This window comes from Carcharodon carcharias, chromosome 1 (assembly GCF_017639515.1).
Source record: "Carcharodon carcharias isolate sCarCar2 chromosome 1, sCarCar2.pri, whole genome shotgun sequence".
Taxonomy (NCBI): Eukaryota; Metazoa; Chordata; class Chondrichthyes; order Lamniformes; family Lamnidae; genus Carcharodon; species Carcharodon carcharias.
In genome coordinates, this window is record NC_054467.1 from 107,708,946 (window position 1) to 107,728,696 (window position 19,751).

At 40.8% G+C, this 19,751-nt stretch overlaps 1 protein-coding gene across 1 annotated transcript in view; it reads right to left on the reverse strand.

The window, feature by feature from the left end:
- LOC121274566 (collagen alpha-1(XXV) chain) overlaps positions 1-19,751 on the reverse strand; it is a 161,765-nt gene that overhangs the window by 73,695 nt on the left and 68,319 nt on the right. The window contains exons 9-11 of the mRNA XM_041181932.1: positions 7,945-7,977; positions 7,789-7,824; positions 3,835-3,879 (exon numbers count right to left, since the gene is read on the reverse strand). Of these exons, the coding sequence (XP_041037866.1) occupies positions 3,835-3,879; positions 7,789-7,824; positions 7,945-7,977 (114 nt within the window). The remainder of the gene's footprint in view (positions 1-3,834; positions 3,880-7,788; positions 7,825-7,944; positions 7,978-19,751) is intronic.

Consider the following 19,751-nt stretch of genomic DNA (forward strand, 5'->3'; position numbering starts at 1 on the left):
CTGACTTGTGCTTTGTAGAAGGTGGACAGGCATTGGGGAGTCAGGAGGTGAGATTCTGTCCACAGAACTTCCAGCCTCTGACCTGCTCTTGTAGCCACAGTTTTTATGTGGTTGGTCCAGTTCAGTTCTTGATCAATGGTAACCCCCAGGATGTTATTAGTGGTAATGCCATTGATGTCAAGGGGTGATGGTTAGATTTGCTCTTATTGCAGATGGCCATTGCCTGACACTTCTGTGGCATGAAGTGTTTACTTGCCACTTATCAGCACAAGCCTGAATGTTGTCCAGGTCTTGCTTCAAATGGGCATGGACTGCTTTAGTATCTGAGGAGTTGTGAATGGTGAACATTGTGCAATCATTAGTGAACATCCCCAGTTATGACCTTATGATGGAAGGAAAGTAATTGATGAAGCAGCTGAAGATGGTTGGGCTTGTGGCACTACCCTGAAGAACTCCTGCAGTAATGTCCTGGGACTGGGATGATTGACCTCCAACAACCACAACCATCTTCCTTTGTGCTAGGTATGACTCCAACCAGTGGAGAGTATTTCCTCCTGATTCCCATTGACTCCAGTTTTGCTAGGACTCCTTGATGCCACACTCAGTCAAATGTTGCCTTGACGTAAAGGGCAGTCACTCCACCTCACCTCAGGAGTTCAGCTCTTTTGTCCATGTTTGAACCAAGGCTGTAATGAGGTCAAAAGCTGAGTGGCCCTGGCAGAGCCCAAAGTGAGAGTCAGTGAGCAGGTTGTTTTTGGGTAAGTGCCACTTGATAGTACTGTCATCGACCCCTTCCATCACTTTGCTAACGATCAAGAGTATACTGATGGGGTGGTAATTGGCCAGGTTGGATTTGTCCTGCTTTTTGTGAACAGGACATACTTGGGCAGTTTTCAACATTGTCAGGTAGATGCCAGTGTTGTAGCTGGACTGGAACAGCTTGGCTAAGGGTGAAGATAGTTCTGAAGCACATGTCTTCAGTAATATTTCTGCAATATTGTTAGGGCTCATAGCCTTTGCAGTATCCAGTGCCCTTCAGCCTTTTCTTGATATCACATGGTGTGAATCGAACTGGTTGAAGACTGGCATCTGTGATGGGTCATCCACTTGGAACTTCTGGCTTTAGCGTTGTCTTTTGGGCTTTCCCATAATTGAGGATGGGAATATTTGTGGAGCACCGTCCCCCAGTTAGTTGTTTAACCATCCACCACCATTCACAACTGGATGTAGCAGGGCTGCAGAGCTGAGATCTGATCCATTGATTACGGGATCGCTTAACTCTGGCTATCACTTGCTGATATTCCTGTTTGGCACGCAAGTAGTCCTGTGTTGTAGCTTCACCAGGTTGACATCTCATTCTTCGGTATGCCTGGTGCTGCTCCAGTGGAGAGTTTGCAGGTTGCAATCTTACTTCATTGAAACTGTTCATAAATATTGTTACTTAAAATGAACTTCATATTTTGGTATTTTGCTTTGTTCCCTGTGGAAATTGTATCTGGATGAAACCTTAAGTAAACTCAGTGGAAAAAAAAATGTTAGGAGAGTAGACGATTGTTAAAAAGGCAGTGTTGTAATGTCAGAAGATGGCAATAGTTCAGGGAAGAGCTAGCTGCCAGCAGTCTTCAGAGAGATGGAGGATGGAAAATGAGTTCAGGGGAAGGAGGTGGTGGTAGATCTCTCTGCCCCATTTCCTGCCATTTCCACCATAGTTGTTGCTAGTAATAAACTTACATATAATTGCATTCGACCACAACCTTCGTCAGTCTTGCTTAGCTTAGATAGCATAGAGACAGATCACTGGAGGTCTACATCGAGATTCCCACCCCAACCACCCACATCAACCGTGTATTGGTGTGGGCAGCAGATTACCGGGGTCAATTGGTTTGTTAATAATCTCAATTTCCCCTTGATTTTTTAATTTAAATTTGGCAGGCTGGATGCCAATTTCAGCATCCGCACACCTATCGTGTAATGGGGGTGAGCTTGGGGGTAAATAAGAAGGTGGTGGGATTGGCGTGATAGAGCAGGGAAATCCAGCCCATTTTGTGCATTTTGTATCAATATGAAGCCAAATCCAATTTATATTGATGCAAACTGTGCATATAACTGGCATGTCACTGACATGGTGTGTTTTCTATAGTCTGACCAAATATCTTGATCAAGCAGGAGCTCTGAATGACACAAGCTGCATTTGGGATTGAAGTGAAACAAATTTGATTTTCTGACGATACGCCTCAATTTGAAAACCTATAAATCTAATAAACACAAAGGTATAGAACACACACAAGTGTACTCTCCACTAAGTTTTTTGTATAAGTAATGAAATATCCTAACTATAAAGATAATAAAGTCAAGGGCCTCTGTTATTTGGTCCCCATTGGGTTGGCCATGTGACAGCTTTCCAATAAGTACTCTGAGTATGTTCCTGCTGATGTCAGAGATATTTTGGGTCTTTACGAATATGCTGACTTGACTGGAAAGTGTTTACTGCTGATATTAGGCACAAAGGAGAAGCAGCATCCAAACCCAGCTCTGTCATCCCTCGCTTTGATAACCACAAATTTTTTTGGGGGCATAAAGATTATACTGCTTACATTTATATTCCTTGTCTTCATTCTCCTTAATACTTAGTAACACAAGTGAATCAACTCTCACTGTTGTAGGTACAGTAAAACAGGGTACTCATTTTTAGTGTTTCCAACTGATAGGTATTTTCTACATTTTCAATATTTTCCATTGTGATACCTTATTTTATAACTGCTGAGAAATTATTGATCATATTGGATTATTAAACTATCAGAAACTTATTTTGTTCACTGAGAAAAGACCATGTGCCCCATCAAACCACTCCATCCACAGCCCATGTACCATGTGCTTTATCATGTACTCTACTTAGTCTGCTGAAAAAACATTCTACAGATGTCTTCCTGCTGCAAAGGACAAAGCTGCCCATCAAATAAGAAATTGCACTGTTAAACTAATTGTGCTGATTCCTCCTCCACCCAAATAATATCCTTCTTTATGAAGCTCCAATGGACATGCCGGAGCAAATCATTCTCATTGAAAGGGTCTGTTTCAAATCCTCTTTGGTACATTTACAAACATGATGCAAGTTTCACCATTGTGCTGCTTACACACAGTCACTGTGCAAAGAAGTACAGCTAGCTCTTTTAGTTTTTAGTTTTTTCTCATAGACAAAGTTATACCTTTTAAAAGAACAATGATACACCTTGAGTGTTAACTCACCAAAGACTTTAGTGGTAACACTGTCTTTGAAGGCTAACTCCAAATGAGCAAATTTTAAAATTTAATTAAAAAGAAGTTTTATGGCACTAGCAAAAGGCAAAGAAATTCTTCCTATCACTTAAGGGGTATGTATTTTTTAATGTATTAAAATAATTAGAACAGGTAGACTTTATTCAGTTAATTGAGTGCTGTCTTTTTACAAAACAGCGACAAAATAAATTTACTTGACATGGTGGCCTTGCATAATCACATAGTCCCTTGTTACATTAGTTAAATTACTTGAGCCAAATTTCTGCTAATATATGCAGTGTGATCATCTGACAAACCTTAAATTAGTAACAAGGTTGAGGAAGATGTAGGAAGGTGATGAGCCCTGAACAGATCTGATCTACAAAATGATAAAACTTCTGATAACTTGCAAACTAAAACCAACCAAAAGGAATTGAGCAGCTTGACATATAAGTTAGAACTGAGGGGAAGAGCTGCAAACAGAAACAGGTGACTACATATTAGAAACCAAGCAGGCAGCTTTTTTGCAAATTCTTTACTCCATATCCACCCCAATGTACAGGCTGCAGCAGTCATTACCTTTATCCCCGGGAGTCCAGGAAGCCCAGGAAGACCTGGTTCACCCTACACAGGAAAATTACAAAACATTATAGAGGAGTGTTCAGCTGTCTCAAGAGTCTAGTTTATCTCCACCTCAATGGTAACTCAACGACATCTGAATCATGATTCAATTGATAATAAATACAATATGCCTTTTGTTTGCTTTTTAGTCAAAGCAGTATGACTTCATAAGTTATTCAACAAGGAAACATTTTAAAATGTATTTTTCTTTTTGTTCAGTACAAAGTTGAATTGGAGCAGGATTATATTGGAAATATCTTGTAAAGATGCTCACGTTTCCTCAATTTTATGTGAAGTCACTATAATGAGGCACTAGGTGGCACCACATATCAGATTACTGCCCATTCACATCTGGGGGCTGGATTTAAATGCTGGCAAGATAGAGAGGATAACAGTTTCCTCTCTATGACTACAATTAGGGAATCTTACAGAAAACAAGCTTTGGCAGATTCAATCCAGCTCTCAATGGACATGAACTGCCACCATTCAGTTACCTTCACAGTGGAACTAATTGGCACCGAGTAAAATCTGGCTTCATTATTGGCTAACAATCGCACCATGCACAAAATACCCTGATGTACAGGCTTAACTTCATGCGCCATTGCAAATGATTCCCCCTCATTTATCAGGATGTACATTTTGGAAGGTGCCAATCAAGGATTAATAACAAGCACTAGCATTAGATCTTGACTGTTGCTGCAGGAATTTAGCCACTCGCTAAGTGGAAGATTTACTCTATACCCAAATCTTTGTTCATTGAATAAAAGTGTTTAATTTCCCTCTCCTCCCCTTGAAGGCCTTGATTCTTGTTGCGCTATGGTTCTACAAGGTGCGACAACTTGTCAGTGCTTTGCCGAAGTGACCATTCTTAATGTGTGAACAGACGTTAAGTGTCCGCAAATCATTTGACTATAGACGTCCTTATCTGACATTCTAAAAAGCATGCTTTTTTACAGGGAACACTGAATAGCAATCAGGAGAGGGAATATATTTTATTTTTCCCATTCTCTGGACCAAGGAAGCAGAGGCCAATTGTAACATTGCATGGCTGCATTTAGCAGAGATCAGCCATATGAGTTTCAGATCTGTATTGTTCAGAACCATACCGAGTGGTGAATTCACTCACTGAGTTGGTGAGGGAACCATTACTGCAGTTTTTAATGGAATTTTTGTACAATTTGCCATGATTTGATGGAGTTACTGACTACAGAGAGTTCTTTTATTCAACATGGATCTGAAAAAGAGGTTTCTGTTTCTGAATTCCGAAGGGGCATCACCAGTATAAGAAAACATTTCTTTTAAAAAAGCAAGAAAGTATTTTGTTGTCTATGCATCACAGAAACAAAATTGCAATTGTTCAAATATTAACATTGCAAGATTCAACAAGTAAGATCCCAGCACAAACTGCTACTGCATCAAGTTACTCAAACATGTGCTGATTTCTAAATGGCCAGTGGAATGCCTAACATACCACATTGATTAGCTGATGTGAAAGTTCACGAAAGTTCAGTGACTGACGCTAGACTATTCTTGTTATGATTGTATTCCTGTTCAAACTATGAATAACTCCAGCAATGTTGTCACTAATCTGCACTGCAACTGATATCTGCAATCTGCTTTTGAAACACAAAATGGTGGGAATGCAAGTTGATCAGCATCTAAAAGAGAATCATAGGTTAATGTTCTGAATGTGATTCTTCATCAAAACTGGTGATGAAGTGTCTCACCTGAACTGTTAACCTCACTTTCCTGTTTCAGCTGCCAAATGAAGTGCAGTACATTTCCAGTAGTTTGTGTTTCCTTTTATTTCAGATTTCCAATGTTCATTTTTTTTGTCTTTTTATTTGTGACCTGCACTGTTGTATGAACCTCTGTAATAAAAGTGTGCTGGACAAACACAGGGAAATGTTGGTCTACTTTGCTGTGGTTCTATATATATGAAATATATATATACTTAGATGCATACATCACGAGAGTGGGGAGGGGTGGAAATGCCCTATACATATAGGATATCATCACAAATTTAGTACAGCTGCTTGACTAACTAGAAATTATTCACAGCATAGTGATAACAAGAAAATATTGAATAGGCCAAGTGAAAGGGGATTGCATAAAAAAAGGATCTGTCGAAAAGGCCCTAAGTACAATACTAATAAAATGATACATTTGCAAGAAAGAAACATACATAGCTTTCAAAACTTTACAACTCTGCAGATTGGTGTTTTCTTATCTTTATACCTCACTTATGAAGCATTCATGATCAATTTATCAAATGCTGGCGAATCTACTTATAGGTTGTGCCAAAGAGCAACAGGAAATGTTTGGGATCAGAACTGTCCACAAAAGATAGGCTGACTGATTTCAGCAAAGTCAGTAGTGGAGAGCAGTAGGCTGAGGTTTGATGCATCCCGGGGGAATGAGAGCAACAAAAGAGGATATCACTCCAGAGATTCAACCGCCTGCATGTGGGCTTTGGAGTTGGAGGAAAGGCGGTGATTACCCATGCCAAAAAAAAATTGGCTCACACTACCTATTTGTCAATTAAATTGGTAGAGCCCTGGCTAGGCACAGGAGTGGGATATGGTGCAAGGAAATTGAAAAGGAGAGGAAAGTGCTTCAAAATGAAAATGAAATACTAAAAAAAAACTCAACAGAACAAAATTCAAACTGTAAATTTCTTTGATCTTATATATAGAACAATCTATGTATTAATAATTCATTTGGGATTTATAAGAATGAATGGGGGTAGTTTTGACTTTGTGCAGTGGTATAAAACAGGTGATAGTGAGTGGGCACTCTTTCACACATCATGTATATTCCAGGGATTTCAATGGAAATTGAAATCTGAAGAGTTGTAAAACATTCTGCTGATTTGCTTTTGGTTGCTTTACATGCTTGCACAAAGTCAAAATGACCCTCAATGATCCTTCATGAGGGAAACCCTATTCATCATCAGAAAAGGAATGTAACGTCAACTCAGAAATTGATGTTTTTGTATCCATTATATTCCCAGTATCTGACTTCAATCAGTATTTGCTCTTTGTCACATAGCATGTATTTAATTCCCAATAGTCCATGCTTCCATCATTTGCTTTTGGATAAAAACACTACAGGATTGAATGTCACTTTTCAGTCCATGAATAACAAACATAATTTTATTGGTGACAGCTGACAAATAGCTTTGTTTAGGTAAGTTACTAGACAAATCTATAACTAACAATTTAAGAAAACACGAGCCTCATTTATCTTCCTTGCAAGATAATATAAACCTGATCACCAATAACTATTAAAAAAGCAGTAATCAAGAGAAGAGAAAAGTTGTGGCTTAATTGCTGAAGAAATGTCAGGAAGGTTTTAAATATTTAACACATCTTCCATTGTACTCATACCCACACAGGTGGCTGTCTGAGCAAGTACAATACTGCATAGGTGAAGAACAGAGATAATCAGGAAGTACAAAAGGTGCTTCCTAAATTTTGGCTCGCTAGATATTTTCAAGATTTTTTATCATCAGAATAATGCCTTTTCATATTTTTTAGAATGTAAAAAATAAGGGGTTTAGTATTTTAGTGAAGCATTCAGGATTAGAGCAGGTTAAGATGACACAATCAAGCATATTAGTAGGAGCATCACAGTCTATTAATGGTTATGTTCTGATCGATTCCTAACTACTTGTTTAATGGACTGTCTATCTTTGGGCATTGATTGAAAAGCCTAAGCCAACACGTCACTGTTAATTCTATTTCTTTTTCTTTCTTTACAGTTTTCCACCTGGATAATCAGCAGATGCAAGAGCAATGCAGAAAGTAAGTTAATTCCTGCCCAAAGATTATCCCATTTACAAACTCATTGTATAAATATTGGAAAAAAAAACATAAAAAGCAGTCTCATGCTTTTCTCCTTTGCTCTTACCTTTTGTCCCTGATGCCCAGGTTGACCTGGTTCACCCTGCAGAGAAAGGAAAGATACAATTCACCCAATGATCTTTGGAACCAGTAATCATTCAACAAAGTTCAGAGCTAATGAAAAAACAGAACCTAGAACTTCAGTAACAAGGACCAATCTAACCTTTATTCCAGCAGCTGATGATCCAGGGTCACCCTAATCGCAATCAGAGAGAAAAAGCAAACAAACATTAATTCTACAAGTTACATTAATTTTAATATAGAAAACATGGCATATTCTTTTCCAGATGATCAGCTCAATTTCATTCCAGTTTGTGGTACCTTGCTTGGTACATATTGGCTGCTATATTTGCTCACAATACAACAATAACTACACCTCAAATGTAACTTGGGATACCTTGGGGACATAAAGGTGCTATATAAATTTAAATCTTTCTTCATTTCCATGTTGTTGCATCAGTTGCCCACTTTGATATGAGTGCTCAGAAAACCTGACAGCTCTGGGTTACATCAGCACTACTACTGCTAATGCTACTTCTTAATAATCTATAGAAAGGGTATTTGGATGAGAGGTGAGATGGATAATAGCTGCTTTGCTTTTGCTTTCCTGGTGTGGAATAATCCACCTGATGGTCTAACTGAAAACCGTGGAGCAGATCACAATAGTGGCTGGCAGAAGGGTCAAACATCCTGGACCTCATCCTCTGCCACTCTCCAACTGCTTGAAAGGAAAAAGATTATTGTAGATAAAAGCTACAAGCCCTTACCAATAAACTGCAGACAGTTGGGTTAATTTTTCTTTGGTCTTCTGAGGAATAGCATTTATAAAGCATGTGTCACAATCAAATGAGTCTTATGCACTGTTACCAAATTCTGGTGGTTTGAAAAGAGAACATAAACCTTGTGCAAATACACAACACGAACTACAGTATTCAATACAAAGAAAGGGTGCTTAATAAAATGGTCATCATGAGTAAACATCTCACTGAAGATCCTTTCACTACATTCTTCCATTGCCCTGAAATTTTACACAAGTCATTATGCTCTATTTGAAATTAATAAAAAGATTTCACAGAATAATTTATTTGCAAACAAAATGCAGACTCTTGGTAATGGTAGAATGGAAAACTTTCTCATCAAATATTAGTATGTCCTGGTTCAAATATATTACAATAAAACTCCCTCCACTCTGCTCTAACATTAAGGCCACTGTACACAGGTAAATATTTGGTTTTTCAGGATAGCCACCCTTTTTCTGCTCTAAGACTGCCAAACTGCACCAAATTAGGTCAGCGTAAAACTCTGAAACTTTCCTGTTATGAAGCGGCTTCAAAATTCCCAGCTCCACTTCACGAGTGCCTTAACACAGCCGGCAGAAAGAATGGACTTTCACTCCATCTGTCTGGGCTGATTGTCTTTCACCTCTAGCATCTGGAGTGGCAGACTGCTGAGCCACTGCACACATAAAAATAATATGTAATACCATAATCAGAGATAGCAGCGTGCAATTCTAATATTGTTGGAGTCAGTAGTTGCTGGTGAATTTAAACTCAACTGAATTGAATCAACCCATATGTTTTCAAATTTTCCTTGGCTGGATTAGTTTTATTGTGGGCAATCTAAGGACAGTTTCAAGTTCAGTGCCTCGTAGAGCAGAGAGCTGTCAGTGAAGGAATTCCATTCTGAAATTTAGAATGGATTCTCTTCTTTCATACAAACATATCTCCTCTGTTCTTACAAAGTAGTAATGATATTACAATAGCCTGCATTTACAGACAACAAAATAAAACTTCCCAACATGTTTCACAGGAGCATACAGACAAAAAGTGACAGTGACTTTCTACTAGATAATTCTGTTTTCACTTTAAAACGTTCTCATCCCGGGATGCAAACATCATTCCAATCTGTAATATTTATACTATTGTTGAAATGTCAACATGTTTTACATCGGCCAGACATGTGGAATATTGTAAAATTTCTCTCTGCAATCCTCATGGCTAGTTTATTATATTTACCCTACTTTATGGGTAAAGAGAATTCGATTTTCAGCACTATGCATTGTCAATGAGATCTAGATTTCAAATTTCAACTCCCTGAAAGTTAAATCAAGGTGACGACTCACCACCACCTTCTGAAAGGCAATTAGGCATGGGCAATAAACACTGACCTAGCCAACAATGCCCACATGCCATGAACAAATAAATTGAAAAAATGGAAATCGGACACTTAGCCCATCGAGCCTTCTTTTGCAGATCATGTAGGCTTTGCTCTATCACAAATTTCAGCCCATTTATTTAATCTTGAGGGCAATTCCTCCGTAAACACTCATTGAACCCCAAACATATCCAAGTAAAGATCCAATAGATTCATTCATCTCTGCTATTCGATTCTAACTGCTTGCATTCCTTAGTGCCTGCAGCACCCAAATCATAACTTTCCTTGGAACATTTAGTCATGTAGGGGTGCGGATGTGGATTTTTTTCTATTGGACTAGGGCAGGGAACTGTGCCCACTGCCAGAGCATATTGGAAAATCATGGATGCACAGCCTGTGATTCTCCAGCCTGATTTCAAAAACCTGCAATCCCATTCCTAACCAAATATTTACCCAATTCCTTGGAAAAATAATTAATTAATACAACAGCAACTGTTTCTACTGGGAGTCAGTTCCACATACCTATTGCTCTTGTGTGCAAACCCAATCTTTAAATATGTCCGCCTGCAGGTCTGATGTTCAGTCATGGAGGTAGGGGTGGGGGAGGGGCAGGCTGAAATAGGAGTCAGGGTGGGTGACTTCGGAACGAGTGGAGAGGTGAGCTGGGTGGAAGGTCTGCTCTGTGCACTGGCACAGTGTGTAAATAAATAAAAATGATTAAAACAAAAAACAGCCCTCTGGTCATCAACCCTATACATTCCCTATGTGCTATCCATACCAACCTATGCCAACCCTTAGCCCTTCATATGCCCTATGCCAATGCATGCCCCTCTACCCACCACCCTTTTCCCTTACCCTCAAGGACACTACCTTTACAGCTTTGATACTTCCTTGACAGCTTTGACAGTTTCCTGACAACTGGACAATTCTTTGATAGCCAGACAGTTCCAATGTATTTGTGCGTAAAAATTGCTTAATCATGTTTAATTTTTACAATCTCTAGGGGTGTCTTACTCTTCCAAAGGTGCCCCGGTACCCTATCCAAAGGGGTACCTTACCTTTTCAAGGCGTACCCTGGCTACCCAAACGAATCCACAAAGTTCAGACCTCCTTTTACCTGTTCTAATCTGCACACTCTGGGTTTCACATTCCTGGCCTTCCAAGATCCCACTTCAGTGGAGGCGGCTGGTGATTTAAATAGCCAGCTGCCTTAGCAAATCATGCATCTTTGAACCCCAGCCCAACTCCAGGCCCATCCCCACGAAGATGGGAAATGACAGAAAGCCTCTTCGTCATGGCAAAAATCTAGGCCTTAATTTTTACAGAGGTAATTAATATTGCAGATTTGTCTAGCTCTCATTCTGAAGGATTCTTATGTGTAGCCTAAGGACTACTGTTTCTTAGGACTACTTGCCATTTATGGTCACATTAGCTGAGATTTGTTGTTACGATAATTTTGCAGTTCAAATGCTCTCTCGAGATAGTTTTTGTTCCACAAACCTTCTGGCACATCATGACCAAAGACAACCTTTATATATGTATATATATTTCATAAATCTACTTTCAACTTCAAGGTATCAGTTGCATGAATCATCTGCAGAAAACTACTAATTCTTGGCCCAACCACAGCAGGAATTAATTATGCACAACACAGGCACACACGGACACACACAGGTCACAGGCTGCGAGCAGGGGGCTATAGGTTATGGCTGTAAAAAGTTCTTAATGATATTCCATTGATATAAAACAGTGATCATCAAGGTATTGAGGATCACTCAGTCTTGGTGAGTGAGCAAACTGCCTCTTACAAGTGTGTACACAACTTCATTGGCATCCTAAAACTCCCTCAAGAAAACAAATGCAAATATAGCAATACTAATAATATGTAGCAACTGTATGTTTAATGTGATTGAGACAAAGATATTCTGGCCATAAAGTGCCACATTAGTTTTTCTGTTCTTCTGCTATAGCATCAGTAAGAGTTGGACATAACTCCAGGAGAACAGTACAACTGGTTGATTACACTGTTATTCCCTGGATGGCAGGTGGGTGTGAAGCAATTAACAACCTCTGTAGGCACAGTCACAATATTACTACTTAAAGGTGAAAAAGTGTCAAAATAAGAAATTATTTTCTGTGGCTTGTTAAATGTATATATTCTAAACCTTTACTACATATTTTGAAAATGGGTTTCGTGAGGTTACTTTGGGCCTGAAATGCAGTGATTGGTTTTAGGTACAAGTGCTGTGGTTCTGACATAGCAGGTAAGAACTCAGGATGTCAGTAAGATACAATACGTCTGGCTTGCATCTCATCCAACGTACATGTTAAGTGTAGGTGGAATTGACTGAGTGCTGGCAGAAAATGCAGTCATCCCTAAAGTGGTGCACACACATACACACACACACAGATAAGATTTCAGCCATGGCTCAGTGGTAATACTCTCACCTCTGAGTCAGAAGCTTGTGGGCTCAACACCCACTCCAGAGACTTGGTAACATATTCTAGGTTGACATTTCAGTGAATGACTGAAAGACTGCTGCACAGTTGGATGCCTTCTTTCGGATATGACATTAAACTGAGACCCTGTTCACTCCTTCAGCTAAAAGGTCTAAAGGCAGTATTCGAAGAAGAGCAGGGGAGTTCACCAGTGTCCTAGCCAACATTTATTTTGTCAGGCAACATCTCTAAACAGATTACCTGGTTATTTTTCGCACTGCAGTTACCTTGTTGGGTGCAAATTAGCTGCTGCAGTATCTTATGTTATATCAGTAACTGCACATCGAAAATATTCCATTGGATGAAAAGCGCTTTGGGATAAACTGAGATAATGAGAAGTGCTATAAAAATGAAAGCTCTTTCTTTATATTAAAGGTTAAAGAAGCTAGCCCATAAATTCTCTCATTTTCAGCAGAATTGCTCCTGACTTTAGTATAGAGAAGAGTGGTAAGTTACCTACACCAGATGCTAAATGAGGAATGGTTTGATTTCACAAGCCTTGAATGTCTAAAGACTTTAGTTGGGGGATCGGGGAGTTGGTTTAGCACACACAATAAAGGGTGAATTGGGTCTAGGTCAGATGTTAAAATTTTAAATATTTGAATCCACGCCCTGATCTGCCTCTGACATGCCAACCTCTGGCATTTACAGAGGTGGGACTAGGGGAGGCCAGTCAAGCTACTCCCAGGAGGTGGGTTGGCAAATTAAAGATTTTAATGAGGCTAGTACCCTCTGATTTAAGCTGCTTTGCTGGTTTTACCGTGGGTGGCCTTGGGAAACCCAACAGCTGAACTGAGGCAAGGGCAGCTTTGGGGAGAAGGTAAGTGTCTTCACAGCACTGTATGTGGCCAAGGAGGAGGAGAAATGTTGCCCCGTTCTCCTAATTTCTTCCCCATCAGAGCTCCCCATACAATGGCCCCCAGGATTGGAATTTGACCCCACTGGGGTAGGGCACTGGACGCCTCCTACCAGGAATAGACCCCCATCAGGATCAGACCTCATCCTGTATCCTGCACTGGAGTACTCCTTGCCTGACTGGAAGCCAAACTTGTCAAACAGGCTGACTTCCAGGCAGGGGCAGGGAACATACCAGGGCCAAAAGATGCACATCTCATCCAAAACTCAGAACCTGCCCCAGGTTAAAGTCCAGGTCTTTGTCTGAAATATCAGCCATGAGCAAAATAATTGGAAAAATCTTTTCTCAGGTCTGTTGCTTCAAAAGAATTCTGAAAGCTTTTCAGCAGTTTCAACAGGGAAATCTGTTTCTGCCCCCACTCCACACCCCCTTGGACCATGAGGTTCACTATTGACATTGCATCTATTTCACGATGAAGGTAGAGCAGGAGAAAGAGGAACTCATTGTTCATGTCACTTAGAATCATACAATGGTTATATGACTTGCTTCCTCCAAAGGACACAATGAGCGTTGTATCTTTCAAATAGGGTCTACAGGCCACACCATTCTTTCAAGGATGTATTAGAAGATATGCAACAGTTTGTTTAGGAAGCATAGAAGAAATTGAAATAAAACCGAAACCTGAAACATGAATTGTTTCTCTCTCCACAGATGTTGCCAGAACTGCTGAGTATTTTCTAGCATTTTCTGTTTTTATTTCAGATTTCCAGCATCTGCAGTATTTTGCTTTTGTATAGAAGAAACTGAATTCTTTGAAAAAAGGACCTCCAACCTTATTTCTAAACAAAGAAAAAACACACAAATCTCAGAACATTTGACTTCTTATTATGAGGCAGTATTACAGTGCACATATATTGTTACAACATATATTGTCGCCTATTCTTGGTGCCCACTGTGATATTCCTAAACTGGTACTGCACTGAGTACTGCAGAAGAGGTAGTGGGCTAAGTACTGGTGACAACTGTGAGGCCATCTTACGGCCCAGTAGGAAGATTGCTACAATGGAGTTACAAGGCCTCCATTGAGAAGTAAAACACACGTTCCTTCCATTGAGGCAATAAGAAGGAGTACAAGTCTGGGAAGAAGTAAGAAAAATTACACGCTTTCAAGAGGAAGAACCACAGAACTACACATTAACAAGCAGACAGGACACAAATTGGGAAATAAAGTGGCTTCACCCTATTTGAAGTGCACTCTGTAGATTTGTCAAAAAGGTTCATGAAGGTTACGGGTGGTGGGATGCAGGTTGATATAATATTAAAGGCAGCGGTGATTAACCAGAGTAACCAGCCCATGCTTGCAAAACCCAAAACAAAAGATCTACTGCTAGATGTGATTCCGTGATTGGGCAGCACTTACTGAATAATCTTGAGTGTGCTAATAGCTAAGCTAACAGCCAATTTAAGATAATCAGTCAAATTGGTAATGTGGCTCATTTATGCCTGCTAGAAGTGATGTACATTCATACACATTGCTATGACCACAGCTGATGTTATTTTCTAAGCGAGCCAGATCCCAGAGGCAAACCTGTCTTACTGATCATAACCTTTTTTTTTGTATTTTGAAAACAAGGAGAAAAAGCTACTGATCCCAGAGGCAAATAACTCCAGTAACACCTTTAGGGATTTTAAAATGTTAAAAGGTTTATTAACAAGAAGGAAAAAAAAGTAAGTACATAAGATTACAGTTACACAATTGAAACAGTCTTACAAAACACCCCCAAAAAAACCCACCTGGTCAGAACACACAGGTAAACTACTTGGCAACAGCTCCCTTATAAATTTTTCACCATAAAAATATAGTAATATTACCAAAGGCAAAAACTGCTGTCACTTTAGTAAAGGTATACCACATAACTTCTCACTGTCTTCCACACTGCTGTGAAAATCCAAAAGAAAGGCTCAGAAACAGACAGCTTCTGAAAACAAAGACTTCTCAGGCTTGAAAACACGATGGGTGCTTCAAATTCACAACTTTCACACCTTCTCCCAGCACAGATCAGGTCTCAGGACATCTCCCCCACACAGCCACACAAACTCATCTTTCCTTAAATATCCTTTTCCCCTTTCATCTTAGATTCCATTGTCCTAAGCACCTCTTTGACCTCAACTTTTCCAAAATATAAAAATCTTTTATGTTTCCCTATTGCCTCCACTTTCAGGTCAAATAAAATTTAATAATCTTCCCTTGTTTACTTATGAAACCTTTGTAAGTTGTAAAAGTCCCTCGTCATTTCTAAACTCCCACTTGAAACTTAACAGCTGAAAAGTCAAGTCCCTACTTATAATGCAAATTTCAAACCCAACCAATTTACTTGAAATACAACTTCACCATAGCCTCTCATTACAAATGCATGCATCCAGCTCCTTCCATCTTTCATTTCCCAGAGACAAGTTGTCTTTATTAACCTTCCCTTAGTTTAATTAATCATGGACACACACAAACACGCACAGCCTTCTTTACAGAATATTACCATATTCCGAAAAAATTTTAAAAACTCATCTCCACAGCAGGGACGCATTGTCTGCAAGCAAAAGGAATATGTTCAAGCTTAACACTTTGAAAAAATTACCCAGGACCTAGGGGAGCCTATAAATTCCCTGTTGCTTTTTCCATGGCAACACCTTGGCTGCTGAGCCAACTAACCAGCACCCTTTCCGCCTGTAGCATAAATTGTTGTGATCGTTTGAAATTTGGCATTCTTGTGTTTGTCCTAGTGAGTGCAAGACAAAAAGCTTTGCTTTTTTCTTATGTCTCTTTTCAGCAATATTCAAGTTCTGTCCAACTAAGCTACCTCAGAATATATTAATGCGGCCAGTTACGCAGCTTTTCATTGCCTTCCTCCTTCCCCCCTGCCCCAAGGTTGTAGACTGTTGCCACTGCTTCTCCAGTTGAAGTGCTTTCCGTCTCTATATTGCACAGTTATGAAGGATGCAGTGTATACTGATAATTTTCTACACTATTACGGGGCTATGCCCCAGCTGATCTGTCCAGACAGTGGAATCTGAGTTTAGCCTGCCAACTGTAATTCCACCAGAGTTTACAAGGAGGCATCAGCTCCATTGCATTTCATTTGGTCAGTTCCTGACTAGAGTTAGCAGCTTGGGTTCCAGAGAATAACCATATGTGCCCAAGTAGCCATTTGCCCAGTTTGCCGGCAACTTAAAACAGTATGTAAAATGGACATGACATGATTGTTGCTGGATTGCTGCAGAATCACGAGCATTATCCTGTTCAATTTTGCCTGGAATTAAAACTGTTCCATTCCTAGGGTCAGGATTTTCCATTCGTTGGGCGGGCTTGGTGGGAGCGGGTGGGGACAGTCACGGAGCCGCCTGCTGCCTGCAATCGGCTCGGCATCGCGATCTCACGTGGGTGGGCCAATTAAGGCCCGCCCGATGTGGATCATGAGCAGCAGTGCTCAGCCCTACCTGTGCGGGCGGGGGGGAAGAGGGAGAGTCGGGGCCAGCACGTTTTCATGCATGTGTGCAAAGAGCGCTTCAATTAGCCTGTGTCACAAGAGATGGGACATGTTTTTATTTTTCCAAGAAAGTTTTCATTTATTTTGTAAAAGCTTTAGGGAACCTCATCCCGCTCGTGGATGAAGTTTCCTAAAATACTGTAAGGTTGGACGGGCAGCATAAAATTCTGGTTAATGGCCTTAATAGGCCTATCAATTATTGGTGGGTGCGCAGCCGACTCCGGCTCACACCTGCCGAACGAAACATCGTGCGACTTTGCGATGATGTTGGGACGCACACCCGATGTCATCGCGTGTCATTTAATGTTCCGGCACGTCAGGCATGTGCCCACATGCCGAATGGAAAATTCTGCCCCAGATGTCATAGGTGTGTTGTTAGGGGCTCTGATGGAAAATCATTTCAATGTGACCTTGCACTTTAGGAAAGCCTGCCATCTAACTAAAATGATGTGTCCTTCCCCCGTAGCTGGCTATTTTACAGGGGAAAATGGATACAAGGTGTTTTTCCTGTTTTTCTGTGACCTACTGGATGCATTGAAGAACTGTAGTTTGCTTTCTATGGCAATGTCACCAGTGGCAGAAAATTTTAATGTTGTGGTGGTTCCCATGGCAACAGGCTGGGCTGTCCTTCTGCTGAATCTTGTCTGCTGGCCATACTTCAGTAGACAACATAACTCAGTAATAGCCTCTCTTGTTAAACAGCAGTAGTGAAGGCAGGTCTGCTCAGACATAGCCATCTAGATGTGATATCTTGGTTCCTGAGCTGGGTCTTGGAGCCTGAGGTGCCAGGGGACCTGCCTTTCGTGCTCTTGCCTGAAATCTTCTTCATCCTCCAAACCCATGACAGATGTTGGCAGAGACACTGAAACACCAATGCTAAGCAGCGTGGCTAGGTTCAATTTTGCAGCTGCTGAGAACAATTTAGGAACATAAGAACAGGAATAGGCCATTTAGCCCCTCAAGACTGTTCTGCCATTCAATGCGATCATAGCTGATCTTTGATTTTTTTCCCCATATCCCTTGGTTAACAAAAATCTATCAACTTTACATTTAAAATTAACCACTGACCCAACATTAACTGTCATTTGTTGAAGAGAGTTCCAAACTTCTACCATCCTTTGTGTGAAGAAATGTTTTCTAACTTCACCCCAGAAAGGCCTGGCTCTAATTTTGAGACTATACAGACTCCGCAACTAGTGGAAATAGTTTCTCCCAATCTACCCCTTCTGTTCTCCTTCATAATTTGAAAAATCTATCAAAGGCAAGGAGGGGAACGGGCATTGGAGAGAGAGCAAGGGCGATGAGACTAGTCAGAGCTGAGCAGTAGACCCCAAAAGCCTTGGGGGTCAAGCGGTGAGCCCAAGGAATGGTGCGGTGCTGCAGGAGGGAATGAAAGACTGGGGGAGGGGTGGGGGCTGGGGGAGGGGTCAACTGGATGTGCGTAAAAGGCTAATGCAGCAAGAGCCTGCAATAAGTTGAAATATCTCAAAAGACTTTGGATCCAAAATTAGCTTAGTGGCAGGAGGCAGAGGGTGACAGTCGAAGGTCGTTTTTGCGATTGGAAGCCTGTGATGAGCAATGTACAGCAGGGATTGGTGCTGGGACCCTTGCTGTTTGTAGTGTACATTAAAGGTTTGGATGTGAATAACGGAGGTTTAATCAGTAAGTTTGCAGATGACACGAAAATTGGTGGTGTTGTAAATAGTAGGAAAGCCTTAGATTACAGGATGATATAGATGGGCTGGTGAGATGGGCAGAGCAATGGCAAATGGAATTTAATGCTAAGATGTGTGAGGTGATGCATTTTGGGAGGACCAACACGGCAAGGGAATACACAATGAACGGTAGGACCCGAGGCAGTACAGAGGATCAGAGGGACCTTGGTGTACATGTCTACAGATCCCTGAAGGCAGCAGCACAGGTAGATAAGATGGTTAAAAAGGCATATGGGATACTTACCTTTATTAGTCAAAGCATAGAATATAAGAGCAGGGAGGTTATGTTGGAATTGTATAAAACGTTAGTTACTCCACAGCTGGAGTACTGTGTACAGTTCTGGTTGCCACACTATAGGAGGGGATGTGATTGCACTGGACACTGGAGAGGGTGCAGTGGAGATTCACCAGGATGTTGCCTGGGCTGGAGTGTTTCAGCCAAGAAGAGAGACTGGATAGGGTAGGGTTGTTTTCCTTAGAGCAGAGAAGGCTGAGGAGGGACCAAAATTATGAGGGGCATAGATAGGGGAGATAGGAAGAAACTTTGCCTCTCAGCGGAGGTGTCAATAACCAGGGGGCATAGATTGTAGGTAAGAGGCAGGAGGTTTAGAGGGGATTTGAGGAAAAATTCTTTCATCCAGAAGGTGGTTGGAATCTGGAACACACTGTCAGAGGGGGTGGTAGAGGCAGGAACCCTCACAACATTTAAGAAGTATTTAGATGAGCACTTGAAACACCATAGCATACAAGGCTACGGGCCAAGTGCTGGAAAATGGGATTAGAATAGATAGGTGCTTGATGGCCAGCACAGACATGATGGGCCAAAGGGCCTGTTTCTGTGCTGTATGACTCTATGACTTCACACCATTAATTAATTTAGAATAAGCAGTGACTGTTATGTAGCAGCTGTTTAGTTCCAACTAAGAAATAAGGCAAATAACCACTCAGATTTTTTTGGCGCTGTTGATTTAGGGTGGATTTTAACCAGGGTATTGGGGAAACTCTCTGCTCTTCCTCAAATAGTGTCTTGAGACCTTTGACAGAGGATGACATCGCCAACAATACAGCACTCCCTGTGTACTGTATTGAACGTTCAGCCTTGGTTATGTGCTGTAGTCAAGCCCTTAATCTTCTGAGGCAGAGGTGACAATGGCCAGGATTTTCCGTGCCTGCTGGCGTCGGGCGTGTTCGGTGGTGTGAGTGG